We start from the raw sequence: 19239 nt of genomic DNA on the forward strand, positions 1-19239 counted from the left end.
TTGTTCTAAAACCTGCTAATTTCCAAAGTGAAGTGTGGGGGGAATGGTTCTCAGAGCTCCAGGAACGCGGACCCAGAGACTTTCCCCATGCTGAATCTGGCGCTCCGAATGTCCAGGCTCGGTTGTGGCGGGATGCTCTGGAAGGGGCGGGGTGGTTTGGGCCGGTGGCTAAATTACGGGCCCGGGAATTCCGACAGTTTGAGCCTTAGCATTGGAATGCATGATTACAAAAGAAAAAGGTGTTGTTTACGTGGAGCGGGGGCCGGTGGCGAGTGAGGTGAATGTGCTGTTTTGAAACCAAAGGACAGTAATCGCTTCCTCTCTCCCTACTGGAGACCCTCCCGCGGGCCCGGCGGCCGCCTCTGAACTGTCCGGAGAGAACATGGCGGCCCCCGGAGCCCGGGGCTGCAGCCTCGCGGGCCTGCTCCCGGCGCAGACCCCGCTGGAGTACGCCCTGCTCGACGCCGTCACCCAGGAGGAGAAGGACAGTCTGGTCTACCAGTATCTGCAGAAGGTGGACGGCCGGGAGCAGGACTTGTCAGTGCCCGAGTTTCCGGAAGGTGAGGGACAGGCTTCGGGGTGGGGACCCTTCCCGGAACCTCCCCTTCCTCGGGGACCGAGCCCTCCCCTGAAGCGGGGGGCGAGGCGGGGTTGTGCAACCGCGCCCGGGCGGATCGCCAGCTCTGCGGCTTCCCCGGGTCCCCAGGCGGCGGGAAAAGGTGGTTTTCTGGAGCGCGGGGAACGTGCACATTCGCCTCTGGATCCGAGTCCCTGCTGGGGCCTTGTGTTAACTCAGTAGACATTCCATGAATGTTTAGTGGCCCCGGTTGGCAAGGATTGAAACGTCCATGCCACCCTCTTCTTTCAGTCTGGCTGCCCAGCATCGTCACTGTCATCCTCTGCGCGTAATGCTGGCGATTACTGATCACTTCTGTACCACACGCAATTGCAAACACATCGGGGGACTGTTTTAGTTACTCCTCTCTAGAACTCGTTGAGACCTCTTCAAGACCTCTTTTATAGTTGAGGGAACTGAGCCACAAGTCGGCTAAGTAATTTCCTCAAGGCTTCGCAACTAATAACCGCCGCCGCCGGATGATGCAGACCCCAGACTGGCAGGTGTCTTAGCTGTACCACACTGCGCTGGTCAAAGTCTTGAAATTTGTAATTTTTTTAAAAATCTGCATCAATTACGGCCTGTCTCCAGGGTTTGAACCCCAGCTCTGTGAGGGTTTAGAACCCCAGCGAACGGATACTCCCTGTAGTGCTATATGGGAAGAACATCTTGCATTGATAAATGAAACCGTACTTTCCCTTCTTTGGTTGAGACTGGCATTGTTTTGTTGGTGTTGGCATGTCTCCTGGCGTGACACTGAAACCACATGTATAGTTAATTGGTTGGCTGTGGCAGGGTTCGGTATCTCATGGGAGATACACCAGAACCTTGCCTTTGAAAATAGAGTCTTATGTGTCTTTCCAAGCCTTTTGCTCCCACCTTCAAAAATGCTTATTTTTTTCCATTACTAATCCTATCCTGAATTTGAAATATTGTGGAGTTATTATGAAAGAATTAGGTTCATGACTGCTTCTCCCATCAAAAGAACTTTAACAGAGTATATACATATGTGCATGTTTTTAAAAAACTTTGTAAGAAGTTAGTTACATAGTATAGTGTTATAAACAGAGAGGCTTCCGGTTAGGTTTTGGGCCAGTGTTTTTATTTTCTAGTCCTGTTTATATTTACAGTGGGTATATTTTATTACACCCACTGTATTATGTATTACTATGTATATATGTATTATGAGATTTGACCTTAATGACTCATAAATAATACAACAAAATATTCAGGCTTCATATGTGACCTAGTCAAATTTTCTTAAGGGTCTGATTATTGAGCTCAGAATACTAGGTAACTTTTTCTTGGTTTCTTTAAGCTGTAACCAAGAAGTCATAAACAAATATCTCAGAAACAGTATGCTTTGTTCATTTCTTAAAAGAGATGTGTTTATGGGAAACTGGTGTAGTGGATGGATTCAGACAGATTTGGGATTAAATCCTAGTTATTTCATTTGTTAGTTGCATGATTCTGAGCAAGCTACTCACTTTACTCCCTCGTAAAAAAGAGCAAGGCGAATAATGTGGATTAGAGGTAGTATATCTAAAGTTCTTGGTTTTTAGGATAGCTCAATGGATGTTAAGTTTTTAAAAAATTACATTCATTGTAGTTATTGTAAAATTTATTATTATTAAGCCTGGTAAGCACAATAACTGACATGTAATAATACTTTCTTTACTCTGCAATCCAAGTCACTCCTTGAGTATTTACAGAAAATAAATTTAAAAGACCGATTCATAAATGTTTTGCAGTTAAGATGTGAAACATACATAAGTTTGAAGTTTTATATGATTACGTGATCTGGTATACAATTAACACTTTATTAAAATGCATAATTAAGAGCTTACTCTGCCGTAAAACTTCACTAGGTTGGACTAGTTAAGGCAAAAGACTAGTTTGATTTGCAGGTTATTTATTTATTTATTAGAATTTTGTTTTAATTGAGTAATTCCAGTTACTGTTATTAGTCATTAGCTGCTGTTATTCACTTAATTCCACCCAGTTTTGTTTTTCAGTTTCTATAAAATATTTCTGAATACCTTTCGAGATGTAATTAATAGTGTTAGTGGCTGTATTTACTTAGAAACAATGAGCTCATTATCTTTGTTTTTCTAACTTGGTTAAGTAGAGATGCTGTACTTTTAATCTTTAACAAAATCTTTACAGTCCATAGTTAAAGTTGTAAGTCATGCTCAAGTAATTATAAATTCTGACTTATCAAAATACAGATTAATGAGATTCTACCTTTCTTTGGAGGGAAGGAAACATGTTCTTCATCAGTATTAATGTTGCTTCCATGAAATCTGTAATAGTGTATTTTGCTTAACTTTGCATTTAAAATATTTTGTATTTAAGGTTTCATTCAAATCCAGAGCACTTTAGTTCTTATGAAATTGGCGTAGGCATTTCGTATGTTTATATTTTACCACTTTACTCCTTTTTGAGTTTAGTCCTGTTTTGCTTTTAAAATAGCCTCATTCTCAAAAGCTCATTTGAACCTGATTGTGTACTTAGGTCCTCTTAATATTTGCTGTTTACTCTCGCTTTTTACCTAGGTGTGTTGATTTTGCTTTCTTTCACACACAGACTAGTGTACTATTTCTGAAAGAATTTAGTAGTTTTTTCTGACTATATTTGCATACTGCCCCATTATAGAATCTTTACCATCTACCCCACCCACTCAGCCCTTCCTTAGAAATAGTAATGGTTTATGTTTTAATGGAAAGTTTTAGATAAGTTATCTCTGCCTTTTCCTTTAATCATGATAGTCTGTTTTGTGTAAATTTCAGGATTAGAATGGCTGAACACCGCAGAACCCATTTCTGTCTACAAGGATCTGTGTGGAAAAGTAGTCATCCTGGACTTCTTCACCTACTGCTGCATAAACTGCATTCACCTATTGCCTGATCTTCATGCATTAGAACACACATACTCCGATAAAGGTATCTGCCCTTTAATTGGTTTCTAGCAGACTGTCCAGGCATAGGCACTGGACGAGTAGCTGACTCATTTGCTCATAGGAGAATGAACATTTGGCAAGACTTCAGTGATTCTAAAAGTAATTTCTAATCTATGATTTAAGGACTCCCTGTACCTTCTCATGAAGAGTTAAGCTTAGTGATAATGGTTTGCCTTCCTAAGGAACCAGGATTTAGTATATTTTTTTTTCCTCTGAGGTTAAGGACATGATTTATTTTTTATGATCAAGTATTTTTTAAAAGTTCATTATGTATATTTAGACTTACCTAAATTTGTCCTATGAGAAAATAAAACTTGTGACTCTAATCTTACACTCTTCTCACTAAGATATAAAGGTTTAAAGTTCTTATTAGGAAATGTGATTAGACTTCCTTTAATTTCAGATGACATGAACTACAGTGGAATGCCAAATATTATAGCAGATACTTTTTCTTTGACCTTGCTTTATTAAAAAATGATTTATAAAGGTTAATGTTTTCCAAAGCACACTAGGAAATCCTCTTTTATGGTATTACAAATTCTGAAGATGTGAGAGATTATACTTAGTATTTGCTTTAGAACTTTGAAATTTTTTCAGATCTCTTTCCTCTTGTTTACTTTCTTCTAAAAAAGAGCATATGAGGTTAATGCAACTAATTAAAGGTTTGATTAGGCTTAAATTAACACAATTGGAGTGATAAAAGGGGTAGAGGATCACTGATCTTAGAGTAAAAATGAGAATATATTACAGAATTGAAAGATAACTTGGTTTTAAAAAAGAGTGAATATTAAAAAGGAATGCTCTTCGGTGCAAGTGAAACCTCAGATGCTTATAAATTATAATATATTTTATCTTAAAATTGCCATTCAGTGAGCTTTATAAAGGTCTTTGGTATTACTGGTAGCTAACTCATGTTTTCAAAAGTTTAATCTGTATTTATTTAAGAAGTAAAAGTATCTTATTAGCTGCTAGTTTTGGATCCCTCTGTGTTTTGGTCAAGCTCATGCAAGTGAGTGTATTTTTTGAATATGTGATATATGCAGAGTACTCTGCTAGCTGCTGAGGAGATATGTAACAGAGTTGAATAAAAAGCATCATGGAACCTGTGGAAAAGAGTAATTCACTTTGCTTAGAAGCATTGGAAAAGATTTCACAGAGGAGCAGACAGTTAAGCTTGAACTTGAGAAGTAAGCAGGACTACAGCTGAAAATGAAAAGGGAGCTGGACAAAGCTGGCTGAGGAAGTGACAGATAAGTAGGCAGGCATGGAAGAGTGGGCTGTTTGGGGAGAGGTCAGTAGTTCAGTGTGGCCGATTGTAGAGACTTCTGGGGAAGATGAGAGGAAGGTGCCTTAGGTTCAGACCAGCTGTGAAAAGTTTCATTATTAAGAATTAACATTCTTAATAGCTTAGCCTTTCTCTTCCACTGAAGGTACAGAGATATTTAAAGTTGTTTTTGATGTATTATTTTTAAAAAAGATTTATTATCTTACTTGCCAGAGAGAGAGATTGAGAATGAGAGCAAGCGCGAGCGAGCGTGCACGCGCAGGAGTGGGTGGGGGGGTGGCAGGCAGAGGGAAAACAGGCTCCCCGCTGAGCAGGGAGCCATGTGATGCGGGGCTCAATCCCAGGACCCTAGGATTCTGACTTGAGTCAAAGGCAGACACTTAACTGACTGAGCCACGCAGGCATCCCTGTTTGTTTGTTTAATAGGAGGATGAAAGACTGGGTTAAGAATTCCAGAATTAACTGTTTCCATACTTGGATAACCCGTAAAAGACTGTATGTGGTTAACTTAATTACCGCACACCTGAAGCAAATTCAAGAATTTATTGGAATGGGTCTTTGTAATCTCTTTATCCATTTACTGGAGCATCATTTTTATAGCACATTGTGACACAAAAACTATTTCTACATGCAAATGCACTTCTGAGAAGTAAGATACTTGAAGTGATCCCAACACTGTAATTTCAAAGAAACATTACTTCAGTAATATGCTACTTTATGAAAATGCTGGTAACTTCAAAATATTTTTTATTGTTCAAAATCTACATTCAATTCATATTCACAAAAACAGGTATACCCAGAGATTTTCATATGAAAGCTCAATAAGCTGTCACTAAATTAATTTGCTTTCTTACAGCGAATGTGTCTTGTCTCATCACTATCTGCTATGTTTCTGAACATATTTGCAGCAATGCTAATAGTATTTGAAGTGACATTCAGCAGCCTATTTTAAATTCCATGGAATATTCAGCTCATTTCATCAGTAAGCCAGAAATGCTCAGCCAACTGAGGAAGTGCTTATTAATCAAAAACAGCCTGAAAAGGGTCCAAATTAATACCCAGTCTCCTTCCTCTGTAAAATAGCTTTTAAAATTAAGTTTGTAACGGTGACCGGTATCATTTTCATGATAGCATGAGACATTATAAATGCCTTTTGATCTTTAAGAAATTCTTAAATGTAGCCGTGCCCTAAGCTTGTTATTGATTCATAATGATTTAGCACATGTTTACATTAACTGATAGGTAACTCACATTTTGAGGTTTTATTTTCCTCTTTGTACTTGAGAATATATAAAACTGCCTTTTTATGCTGGATGCATTAATGATAATGTTATTATATAATACACAAATGTAGCACAATGGCTATTAAGGAAAAGTATTCTTATTTCATAAAAAAATCTATTAGGAACACTTGACATATTTTAAAATGTGACTGCTAGGTATATGTTAATGCATAATTAAATCAGACTTAACCTAAATGCTAGGATTACTACTGGGTAAATGCTGGTATTCTCACTATGTAGTAGATGCTAATTTTCTGTTTTAACTTTATTAAAGATTAGAAGAATGAGTTCTAATTTTATAATGAAACTAAACCTTCCAGTGACTCCATATATAATTTGATGGTGTGTCAGGTTTCCCAGTACCATCCCCAAGTTCCATAATTCTTTAGGAGGACTCTTAGCTGTAATTTGTTACAGCTAAAGGATACACCGTGAAAGCAGCGAAGGGAAGAGGTGCCTGAATGAGGCTAAATCCAGAGGAGACAAAACACAGGCTTCCTATTCCCTTAGTAGAGTCATACCAGACAACTTAATAGCCAGAGAAGAGTTGTTACAGCGCATTTGAGATGTTACCAGCGACTCTCATTAGAGACTCAGCAACCAAGGTTTTTCCTGGGGGCTGGCCAAAATAGGCAGCTTCTGGAGGAATTTTCTGCAGGAAAATTCTAGAGTCCCAGAAAGAAAGCAGGTGTTCAGCATAAACCATATTATTCGTACACCAGTTTAGGCCTAGCAAGCCATCCTTACCGTTCTGGGAATCCTGGCAAGGGCCACCCTTGTAAGCAGGCCTTCAAAAGAATACCATTTTCTCTCTGTAGCAGTCCTTATATTCTGTTTTATATAGATGAAGTATGATGAAAATACTGGTCAGTTTGTGGCACTTTGAGGGTATGTCAGGAGAGACACAGGGCAACGTCCGTTTTTGAAATTATTAAAAAAACTTTTTAAAAAATTCAAATTTGTTTCAGCTCTGTGTTTTAGTGTTCAGTGATTTTGGTCTTTTCATGTTTCTATTGCTTTTAGTACGAAACCTAAAATCCTACCTGTCCACACCCTACTCCTCTTCCTCACGGCATTCTAGCCTCCCTGGCTTGCCTTTAGTTCCTCAGTGTCACTGCTCTTGCTTCAAGGCCCTGACAGTGTTCTCTCCGCTTGGAATACCCTTATCTTTTCTAGTCTAGGGAAGTGTCATCCTTGTTGTTTAGATCTCAGAATGTCTCCATTTACAATTTCCTAGCATGTAAAACTCCTCAACTGTTTTTCAGTCCTTGCATTTACCTAGGTTATTACAGTGTTTGTGATTTAACTGTGCTTTCTACTATATATTATATAAATATAATGTGATATATACTGCTATATACAATTATAATCTAGTACAATTCTGTATATTTGTATCTCTGAAAAATAAGACCTTTGAAGTTTTTAAAATGATTTTTTGAAGTTATTATTTTATTACTAATATTTTAGAAGTGGTTATTCTTTTTATCTGGCTTCTCCTTCCCACTTCCCTCCCAGTTTCCCTCCTCCATTTCCCTCTCCCTCCTTCCCTTCCATATGGAGTAGTTTTGATCCCTGTGCTGGCAGAAGATTCATAAAGGGAAGGATCTTTCACATTCTATTTTTTTATTGTGTATGATTAACAGAAAAAGCAAAGTATTTTTTTAATCTGTTTACTTTAAGATTATTGACACTGAAAAAATGTGAGGCATCGTTACTTAGTTGTCCTTATAGATTAATATAGTGTATTTAGACAATATAGTATAGTTTATATATTGTATAAATACATAAATTTCTTCACTGTTCATGTCCCATCTAGTCATTGTTTTGTTTCCTACTGTGTACTAAGCACTGTGCTAGTGAATAATGAAACATGCACGATACCTAAATAATTAATAGGAATTATAGTCTTGTTAACAGGGGCAAGACTTATAATCAAATACTCACCAATAGCTTTATAATTTCTGATTAGTGCTAAGGAAAATTATAGGGTGCTATGAAACAAATAATGGAGTTTAATCTGGAGGAATTTAAAGCCTAAGAGTAAAAATTGAGCTTGAGATCTAGATGAGAAATGTGGCTTTACCGGGTGAAAGAGGGTGAAGAACATAGCAGGCCGAAGGAGCATTGTGTGTTAAGGCATCAAGCAAGAGGAATAATGATATTCTGGATGAACCGGAGAAGGCCGGGCTGCCGTAGCACCCTGAGGGGAGGGAAGAAGGAGTGGTAAATGTACTGGGGAGATGAGATTTGGTTTTTATACAAAGGACAATGAAAGAGGGTGGAATGGAAGAGGGTGATATGATGAGATTTGTGTTTGTTTAAAGATTAGTCGCACTCCTGGATGGGTAACTAATTAGTGTTCAAGAGCGGATGTAAGAGATCTATATGACAAGGTTGTTGTGCTCCCTCTGGGACCTGATAATAGCTTGAAACTAGTTCTAGAGGAATAAAACTAATAGCATTTGGTTATGGGTTAAATATGGATGATGAGAGAGGGCTCTTGGGTTATTACAGAGATGTCCTAGGTAGGTTTTTGGCTTGTGTAATTGGACAGATGCTGGTGCCATTCAGAGAAAGGACACACTATAGAAAGGACAGTTTTGGAAGGGAAGGTCATGGATTTAGTGTAAATTATCTTTGAGATTTGCACTTCATTCTCCATATGACTTCCATGCTCTTAAGGATAACATCTACAACATCCTTTAAATGACTTACAATTTTGATCCTACCTATAGGGTTTTTTTTTTTTTTTCTTATTTTGTCCCCTGCTTCCCTTTGTTCTCTGCGTTTAGTCACTTACCGTCTTTAATCTCTTCTGTCTTTCATGCACTGTGTTTTATGTGTGTTGTTTTCGCTCCATGAATCTCCTTCCTTATTCTCTTCCCCTGGTTAGCACCTTCTCAGGATTCCCATCTCCCCCTAATCTTCACTTCTTGAAGAACTGTTAGGTAATGTTTATCGGAAGGAGTGTATGTATGTGTATGTTGATGTAACGTGTGTTTTGCTGTATATATATATTGTGCGTATGCATGTTAAACATATATATAAAGATTTGACTCTTGAATTCTTATTTAATTCATTGGGTTATAATCATCACCATCAGTATTCAGATGTTCATATTTTCCCTGTTTGACGAAAGGAATCCTCGTCAGGCTATCACCTGTGTCATTTTGACATGCCCTTACCATTCTTTGAGTATTTAAAGGTTCCTCTTGTACTTTCCCAGCCCCTTCTCTGAATCAGCCATTTCTCCAGGGAGCTCTGATTCCTTTTAGTATTGAATATTGGGAATGGTTTTGAGAAATCAAGGTCTGTGCTGCTTGTGCTCATTGCTGTTGGGGGTCTTTGCTTCTAGTCTTTCTCAACTAATTCAAAACTAACTTAGTCTTTCCCACTCCCCATGAGGTTATGTTATTCATTTGAAGTACAGTTAGATTCATTTGTTTGTATTTTTAGTGGATTTTGTTTTTGAGGATATAAAATTTAAACAGGGTCCTGAAAGTCAGAACTGTGTAGACAGTATAGTTCCATCTACCCATGTCTTCTGCCTGTTTCTTATTCTTTCCATCCCATTCTTCCATTCTTTCTATTTTCTTTCTTAGAAAAATACTAATGGTGACCTACTCTGTTTCTGTGAATTTTGCTTTTTTTAATGTATCAGTGTATCCTGGTAGCCACTCCATATAGAGAACTTCCTGATTATTTTTAATAGTACATAGCACCCCATTGTGTGTGTGTGTGTTGTAATTTATAATAATAAATAATTCAGTCATTGTCCTTTCCTTTGTATCAGCCCTTAGTTTGTTTTCAGTATTTAACAGTTACAAACAGTGAATAACTTCGTGAATATGTTTTTATATTGCTGGTGTCATATCTTAAGGGTAAGTTCTTAGAAGGGGGATTTCTGGGTCAAAGTTAAATACATACAGCATAGTTTTGTTGGGTATTGCTATATTCAGCACCAGGAGACTTGTACTAGTTTGCATTTCTGCTAAGAGAAGGTAAGATGCTTCTTTCCCCACTGCTGCCCCAGTAAAATGTATTGACATGCTTTTTAATTTGGACTGATTTAATAGGTGAGTGGTATCTTGGTGTAGTTTTATTTATTTTTTAAGTAAACGCTGCATCCAGCATGGGACTCAAACTTGTCCTGACACCACGCGTTGCATGCTCTTCTGACAGAGCCAGACAGGTACTCCTTGCTGTAGTTTTAAATTGCATTTTAGAATGTGGTTAGAAGTGTTTTCATTTATTTGTGGCTATTTATTGTAAGTGGGGTTTCACCTAGCCTTAAATACTCTAACTGGTTGTTGTATAGGTATATAAAGGCTATTGCTTTTTATCTATTAATTTTATGTTCTGCTTCCCGAATCTTTTATTACTTGGTTTGGTTTTATAATTGTTTCTCTGTGGTTTCCCTAACATGCTATATTATCTTCAAAGAAATTTTCCAAATCTTATTTCTATAATTGATTTCTCTTATCTAATTTTGTTAGCTAAAAACCCCCTCCCAATTCATTTTTCAGTAGTAGTAGAGACAGTGGGCACCTTTGCCTTGTCTTTATCTTATTGGAAATATTGCTCATTTTTCTCCGTTAAGTAAGAGGCTGGTTTTAGGGTTTAGTTATATTTATTTAATCAGTTAACAAAGTATTGAGGGACAAAATTTACTTTAAGGAAATTATATCTCAGTATAACGGATGTTAAAAACAGGAATCTCTCTCTCCTACTTCTGGGTTTGGAGGAGAAGGAAGGCCACCGGGTTTTGAATCTCCTCATTTATCTTTTCATCTTCCTCAAATACAAAATCAAAAAGAGTAACTAAAACCACACTTGATCATTCATTCAGCAGTAGTAAAAGACAGAATATCATGGCCTTCAATTACCTGTATTGAGAAATAAACTAAATTCCATTAAAGGTCCTCTTCCTGCAAGCCTGAGGTACCAGAACAGGAATGGGAGAGGCTAAACGACTCCATGAAAAAAAGGAGAGTGGATCACAGCTCTTGGGCAAGGCACAGAGTGACCCCTTAACCAGTAGAAAGAGAAACTCCAAAATTAGATGTAAAATATTGAACATAGTTTTAGATCATAACACTAGCTCTTGAAGGAGGAGTGTGGGACTAATAACAGAAGCTTGAGAGAAGCATTGCAATTCTTAGAGTGAATTGGATACAGAGGTGTAGTTTCCCTTGAAGATAGTTTACTTAAAAAAAATTTTTTTTAAATAAGAGGGAAAAGTTAAGGATCTTGCAGGAAAAAAAAAAGAAAAAAGAAAGAAAGTACACATCAATCCCTCCTTCTAACGATGCTACCCAAAAATGAAGCTACATAGGGAAAGGGAACTGTTGGAAAAGCACACCCTCAACCTAGGAGCCCTGTCCACAAAATGGAGAATATTAAAAAGCAGATCACATCCATATAAAACTATAAAAAGCTGAAAATGTGGTTCAGAGTTGAAATGCTGATGAACATTCTTGCTTAAAAATGATCGGGGGTGGCTGGTGGCTCAGTTGGCTGGCGGCTGCCTTCGGCTCAGGTCATGATCCCAGCGTCCTGGGATCAAGCCCCACATCAGGCTCCCCGCTCAGCGGGAGGCCTGCCTCTCCCACTCCCTCTGCTTGTGTTCCCTCTCTCGCTGTGTCTCTCTCTGTAAAATAAATGAAATCTTTTAAAAAAGTGATCCAAAAAATGATAAAAACTGTAACACAACCCATAAACTGAATTATAGATAGATCAATCAGTCTATCCTCAAACAGCATTTAGAATACTGGAAAAGGATCTTGATTCAGAAATTCAAAAACTAAGAATGGAAATGCCCCCCCACACCCAAAGGTGTAAGAAATAAGTGGTGCTTGAATTCAGAAAAGGAGTAAGAAAAGATCAGAATTATGTTAGAAATGAAGACTAAATTATAAGGTGCCTAAGGGGCAATAAAGTCATATAAAATGAATAAGGGGCATTGAAGTAAAGCAGGAGGTAAACCAACTTAGAGAAGGAAAATTGGCTAGAAAAAAAAGTAGAAACAGGAAATGATTGAACAGAAAGGCAGAATAGATCAAACATAAGACTGCTGAAAGACTGAAGACAAAAATCAAAACAACTGACTGAAACTAATAATGTAAAATTAGAATCCAAAAAATGCTATGAAAATAAAAGAAACCTTGAATCTGCATATTGAAAGGTACTACCAGATACCAGGGAAAACTGACACAGAATAACAGCCCAAGAAGTATCCTATTTTAAACTATTATACTTTAGAGATGTTCAAGAAATTACAGGACCTAGGGCACCTGGGTGGTTCAGTGGGTTAAGCCTCTGCCTTCAGCTCAGGTCATGATCTCGGGGTCCTGGGATCAAACCCCACATCGGGGTCTTTGCTCAGCAGGGAACCTGCTTCCTCCCCTCTCTCTGCCTGCTTCTCTGCCCACTTGTGACCTCTCTCCCTGTCAAATAAATAAAAATCTTAAAAAAAAAAAAAAAAAAAAAGGAAATTTCAGGACCTCCAAGAAAAATGATGACTTTCAGAAGCATGTAAATTGGACAGGACAGACTTTACATACATAACATACAAAGCAAAGCAATAGTACATTTTAAAGAATCTTATATAGAGAAACTATAAACCAGGATGTTATAGCTAACCAGCTATCTTTCAAGATTCAATCAGACTTATAGAAAACTAGTTTTGAATGTTCAAGAACTCAGAATCACCTGTGAATAGATGCACCTGTGAATCTACTTTCTGGTGAATCCACTTGAGAGATGGATGGCTGAAGATTTCATATGTATATCCATGATGAGAAATAATAAAGGATTATGGGCTCTTGACATTATATAGTTGCAGGAGCTGCTTATCTAGTCTGCATATGACTGTTTCTTGTGTTTCTGGTGCCTCAACTTGAAGTCAGCTGGTCAGGCAGTTGAAAAGGAAAGAGGGAGTTGAAATAAAGGAGAGCAGAAGCAGCTGCCACCTGCAGGCATGAACTGGGACCCATGCAGACTTCCAAGCTAAGTAGTGAGGTGACCAACAGAGTAAGTTGTCCCTTGTTGTGGAGTTACACACTCATATGACCTAGGAGTTGGAGAAGCTGAGGGAGGAGGTCTGGCAGGAGCTGTGGTTCAGCTGTGGGGGGCTTAGCTGCTATTCCACAACCAGCCGGCCAGCAAGGTGAGGCGGCAGATAAGCTGCAGAGTATGAAATGCAGCAGCGCATGGTCGCTGCACCGGTCTTCCAGGCAAAAGAGAATGTGGCTGCTGCTGCCTCTGCGCCTTCCAGTTGGCTCGTGGAGTATCTCTTTCACTAAAGGATAAGAACTAGGCAGAGAATAGAATACTGGAAAACAGTATCACTTTAGCTAAATTGACAAAATATAACTCTGTCACCTGTGAGTAGAAGAATAATGTAAAATCATATAGAGATAGAATACAAGTAAAAAGAAAGGGAAAAAAGGAGAGAATGGAAAGCAGAAAACTATTGATTATTGTATAGGTAATAGGTGGGAATTAAAGGATGCCATTTAAAAATGATTGACCGGGGCGCCTGGATGTCTCTGTCAGTTGAGTGTCTGACTCTTGGTTTCTGCTCAGGTCTGGATCTTAGAGTGGTGGGACCAGGCCTTGCATCAGCCTCCACACTCAGTGCGGAGTCCGCTTGAGATTCTCTCTCTCTCCTTCTGTTCCTCCCCCTGCATGCTTGCTCTCTCTCTCTCTTTCTCTTCTAATTAATTAACTAGTTAATTAATTTTCTAATTAATTAACTAGTTAATTAATTAGAAAAAATTATTGACCAGATAATGAAAGGTTATGAAAAATGGGGATTAATACTTTTATAAAATGATAAAAGGTATTATTACAAAGGTAACCACTGGAATAAAAATAGAAACCCTCCTGAAACCCAAACAACATGTTTTTAAATATTAATTGCAGTATAGTTAAGATACAGTGTTACATTAGTTTCAGGCGTACAATATAGTGTCTCAGCAATTCTATTCTCTGAGCACATAGTGCTCATCATGACAAGTATAGTCTTAATCCCCATCGCCTATTTCATCCATCACCCCACTTCCTCCCTTCTGGTAACCATCAGTTTGTTCTCTACAGCTAAGAGTTTGTTTCTTGGCTTGTCTCTTTCTCTTTTTTATTTTGCTCATTTGTTTCTTAAATTCCACAAATGAGTGAAATTATATGGTATTTGTCTTTCTCTGACTGACTTATTTCACTCAACATTATACTAACTATCCATGTTGTTACAAATGTTAAGATTTCATTCTTTTTTATGGCTGAATAATATTCCTGTGTGTGTGTGTGTGTGTACACATGTTTATCTGTTCATTTCTAGGTGGACACTTGGGCTGCTTCCATAGTTTGGCTGTTATAAATAATGTTGCAATAAATACAGGAGTGCGTGTATCTTTTTGAGTTAGTGTTTTTGTATTTTGGGGGTAAATACCCATTTCTGTGATTACTGGATTGTAGGATAGTTCTATTTTTAATTTTTTGAGGAAACTCCATACTGTTTTTCACAGTGGCTGCATCAGTTTGTGTTCCGACCAACAGTGCAAGAGGGTTCCTTTTTCTCCACATCCTCACCAACGTTTGTTTCCCGTGTTTCTGATTTTAGCCATTCTGGTACGTGTGAGGTGATACCTCATTGTGGTTCTGATTTGCATTTTTGCTGCTGATGAGTAATGTTGAGTATCTTTTCATGTGTCTTTTAGCCGTCTGGATGTCGTCTTTGGAAAAATATTCATGTCTTTTGCCCATTTTTAAATTGGGTTATTTGTTTCTTGGGTGTTGAGTTGTATCTGCTCTTTATATATTTTGGATACTAACCCTTTATTGGATGTGTCATTTGCAAATACCTCTCCCATTCAGTAGATTGCCTTTTAGTTTTGTTGATTTTCTTTGCTGTGCAGAAACATTTTATTTTGATTTCGACCCAATAATATATTTTTTGCTTTTACTTCTCTTGCTTCAGGAGACATATCTAGAAAAATATTGCTTTGGCTGTTGTTAGAGAAATCACTGCATTCTTGTCAACGATTTTTATGGTTTCAGAGCTTTAATCCATTTTGAGTTTATTTTTGTGTATGGTAAAAAATTGGTCCACTTTCATTCTTTTGCATGTAGCTGTCCAGTTTTCCCAACACCATTTGAAAAAGACACTGTCCCTTTCTCATTATTTATTCATTCCTCCTTTGTCAAAGATTAATTGACCATGTAATTACGGGTTTATTTCTGGGTTTTCTATTCCATTGATCATTGTGTCTATTTTTATGCCAGTACCATACAGTTTTAATTGCTACCACTTTGTAGTATAACTTGAAGTCTGGAATTAGGAGACCTCCAGTTTTGCTTTAAGATTTTCTTTAGTTATTTGATAGAGAGAGAGGGGGAGAGCACAAGTAGGCAGAGCAACAGGCAGAGAGAGATGGAGAAGCAGGCTTCCCACTGAGCAGGGAGCCTGATGTGGGGCTCGATCCCAGAACCCCAGGATCCTGACCTGAGCTGAAGGCAAATGCTTAGCCAACTGACCCACCCAGGCACCCCTGTTTTTCTTTTTCAAGATTTCTTTGGCTATTTGAGGTCTTTCATGTGTTTTCCTAGATTTTTATAGCAGGATATTTAATCATCTATTTTAATTTTTTATATAAATGTTTAAGGCTCTGAATTGAAGACTATGAATTTTCTTCTGTCATAAATTATATAGTATGTTCATTATCATTTTTTAGAAATTCTGTAATTTCAACTTTTGTTTCACCTTTCTGTCGAGCTGATAGAGAGTTTTAAAATTTTTAAGTGGAGAGGTATTAAGATAATAGAAAATATATATATTGGTCTCTGTCCTGGGTTCTTGGCACATACGTCCTGAAACTCCTGTGACTTCCCAAGTGATAAGAGCACTAGGGCATCATTTGTTTTAATATTTGGTTTTTGACACCTCCCCACGCCCCCCAGTTCTTGACAGAGTTCCTGAATCCCTTGGAATTTCCTGGAAGATTAACAGTGTGTTTTATTCTGAGGTGATCTTTGGTGGGTAAGCCATGATTAGAAGTGAGGGATTTTGAACCCTATACCCCCTTTTCCAGAGGAGAAAGGGGCTGGAAATGGAGCTAATGTTCTATAATGCTTATGTGATAAAGCCTCCGTAAAAATTCCAGAGGTACAGAGTTCAGAGAGCCTCCAAGTTGGTAAATACATGAAGGTGGTAGGAAAGTGAAGGCCTTGGTGAGAGAATGGAAGCTCCACCCCCACTCCCACAACTTGTCCTGTGTATCTGTGTCCTTTATCGTATCTTTTTATAATAAACTGATAAACATAACTGTTGCCTTGAGTTTTGTGAGCTGTTCTAGCAAATAATTGAATCCAAGGGGAAAGTCAAATCTCTCATTTGTAGACAAGTCCAGCAGAAGTTGAGGATAATTTGGGAACCTATTACTTGTGATTGACATCTAAAGTGGCAGGGCCATCTGTCTTATAGGATTGAGCCCTTAACCTGTGGTGTCTGCACTGACCGTGGTTAGTATCAGAATGGAATCATGGGACACCCATTCAGTGTTACAGGCAATTGCCTAATGGGGGAAAAACTCATATTTCTGGTGTCAAAAGTGTTGTGAGTGTGGTCATAATGTGAGAATAAAGGAGAAATACACAGAAATAATGTGTTTCTCCTAAACAAAAGGCATTTTGTGTGCCCGTGTATCTCAGTAGGTTGAGTGTCTGACTGGTGATTTCAGCTCAGGTGTTGATCTCAGGGTTGGTTGTGAGTTTAAGCCCCCCATTGGGCTCCAAACTGGGCATGGAGGCTACTTTTGTTTTTTGTTATTAATATGCAGTTTTATTATAATGTGGTTAGAGTGTATTCTTCATAATGCTTTCTTTATGTGATCAGTATTTACCAATACTCTGGGTATATTTCAGAAGGAAGTATATTATCACAGTATAATTTGATATGTATCAATAAGATCTACCTCACTGATATCTGCTTGAACTGGTTCACACTGAGAGTGGCATGTTTCTGTTTTATTAGATTGCTGCTTTTATTATTTGGTACATGGATATTCATTACTTTTTTATCCTGTTACTGTTTTATCTTTGTTGTGAATGCTTTTTGCATTAAAATGTTTGTCACGTTTAATGCTTTGGTGCTTGAAATCTGCCTTATCTAATTTTAGGATCATGACCTTGTATTGCTTTCTTTTCCTGGTGCACCTTTGTCTACCCCTTTATTTTTAGCTTTTTTGGTTAACTTTGTTTTAGTTGTATTTCTGGTATACAGAATGTATCCAGATTTTTTTCTTTCAATAGATGAGTGAAGCCCATTCCTATTTACTTACGATTATTATGCATAAGCATTGTATGTATTAGCTTTTATTTGTTGTTTGTTCAAACTATGTATTTTCCTTGCTATTTTATTTTAGTAATTGCTTTAGTTAGAAAATGTATTTTTCTTTAATTGTTTATCTTTGTACCTATAACTTTAAAAAATTGATAGTAAACATTCATTGAGCTTTTACAGTATACAAGGTACTATGCTAAATGTCTTATACAGATTATCGTTTTTTTTTTAAAGATTTTATTTATGTATTTGACAGAGAGAGACACAGTGAGAGCAGGAACACAAGCAGGGGGAGTGGGAGGGAGAAGCAGACTCCCCACCGAGCAGGGAGCCTGATGCAGGACTCGATCCCAGGACCCCAGGATCATGACCTGAGCTGAAGGTAGATGCTTAACCTACTGAGCCACCCAGGCACCCCAGACGATCTCTTTTGATCCTCAAAACTGACCTATGAGGCAGTTACTATTATTTTCCGAATTTTATGAATAAGAAAACTAATGCCCAGAGAGGTTAAGTAACTTGCCCAAAGTAACTCAGCAAGTCGTAAAGCCAGAATTTGTTTACAGGGAGTATGACTCCAGAGCTAATGAATTTTTTTAAAACTGTATCTTTGTATACTTGACACCCAGTAAACTACACATATTTTGTGTATAATTCTTCCCACTCCTCACCACCACCATTCTTCCCAGTGCCTAAACAACTACTAATCACAATGTCATTTCTGTGTGTATTTTCTTTCAAAATGTTTATAGGATTTGGTTTTTAATCTTTGGTTTTCAGAGCCTTAATGTGATTTTCTTTTGATTTATCCTATTTAGAGTGAATTTCTTGAATTCTTGAATTTCTTGAATTCTGTAAATTTATATCGTCCGTTGAATTTTGGAAGTTTTGGTATTATTCAGACTTTTTTTTCTGCCCAGTCTTTTTTCTTCAGTGATTCCAAATCTGCTTACATTAAATCATTTAAACTGTTCCACAGGTCCATGAACTTCTGTTCATTTTTGCTTTCCAGTCTTCTTTCCTTGTGTTCTTTATTTGGGATAATTTCCATTGAGCTATTTTTAGGCTTATTGACTCTTTTCTCTGTCATCTCTTTTTTACCATTGAGGCCATCCAGTGAATTTATTTTATTTTTTAAAAAATTTTTAAAGATTTTATTTTAGCGAGCACAGGCAGACAGAGTGGCAGGCAGAGGGAGAAGCAGGCTCTCTGCTGAGCAAGGAGCCCCATGTGGGACTCGATCCCAAGATGCTGGGATCATGACCCAGGCCGAAGGCAGCTGCTTTATCAACTGAGCCACCCAGGCATCCTGTGAATTTATTTTAAATATAGTATTTTTAAGTTCTAAAATTTTCATTTAACTCTTTCTTACAGTTTCTATTTCTGTATTTCCTATCTTTTCATTTATTTCAAGTGTGTTTTTCTTTACCTCATGGAGCATAGTTAAAGTTCCTTTAAAGTCTTTGTCTACTAATTCATACTTCGGCTTTATTTTGGTGCTGGGGTCTGTACCTTGTTTTCACAGGCATTCAGCTTTGTTGGTTCAGACTCTAAGTTCTGTCTCATCTTCTATCAGATCTGCTCTGCTTTCATCAGCTCAGCAACCCAATCCTTGGTTCTTCAGCTCAAGCCTCTGCTACACTTTTGTAGGCCTGCCTCAAACAGGTATAGTTTAGGAGTTAAGCCAAGACTTGTGAGTGTTCATACTTAGATGTGGGGGGGGGGGGGGCCCTGTCTCCTGCTCTCCTCCCCTTGAGG

At 37.9% G+C, this 19239-nt stretch overlaps 1 protein-coding gene across 1 annotated transcript in view; it reads left to right on the top strand.

Moving 5' to 3' along the window:
* The first annotated feature begins 143 nt into the window (after positions 1-143).
* The window catches only part of NHLRC2 (NHL repeat containing 2), a 61260-nt gene continuing 42164 nt past the window's right edge, over positions 144-19239 (top strand). The window contains exons 1-2 of the mRNA XM_059398642.1: positions 144-560; positions 3406-3558. Coding sequence (XP_059254625.1) covers positions 383-560; positions 3406-3558 — 331 coding nt within the window. The 5' untranslated portion in view covers positions 144-382. The remainder of the gene's footprint in view (positions 561-3405; positions 3559-19239) is intronic.

This window comes from Mustela nigripes, chromosome 4, assembly GCF_022355385.1.
Source record: "Mustela nigripes isolate SB6536 chromosome 4, MUSNIG.SB6536, whole genome shotgun sequence".
NCBI classification, from domain to species: domain Eukaryota; kingdom Metazoa; phylum Chordata; class Mammalia; order Carnivora; family Mustelidae; genus Mustela; species Mustela nigripes.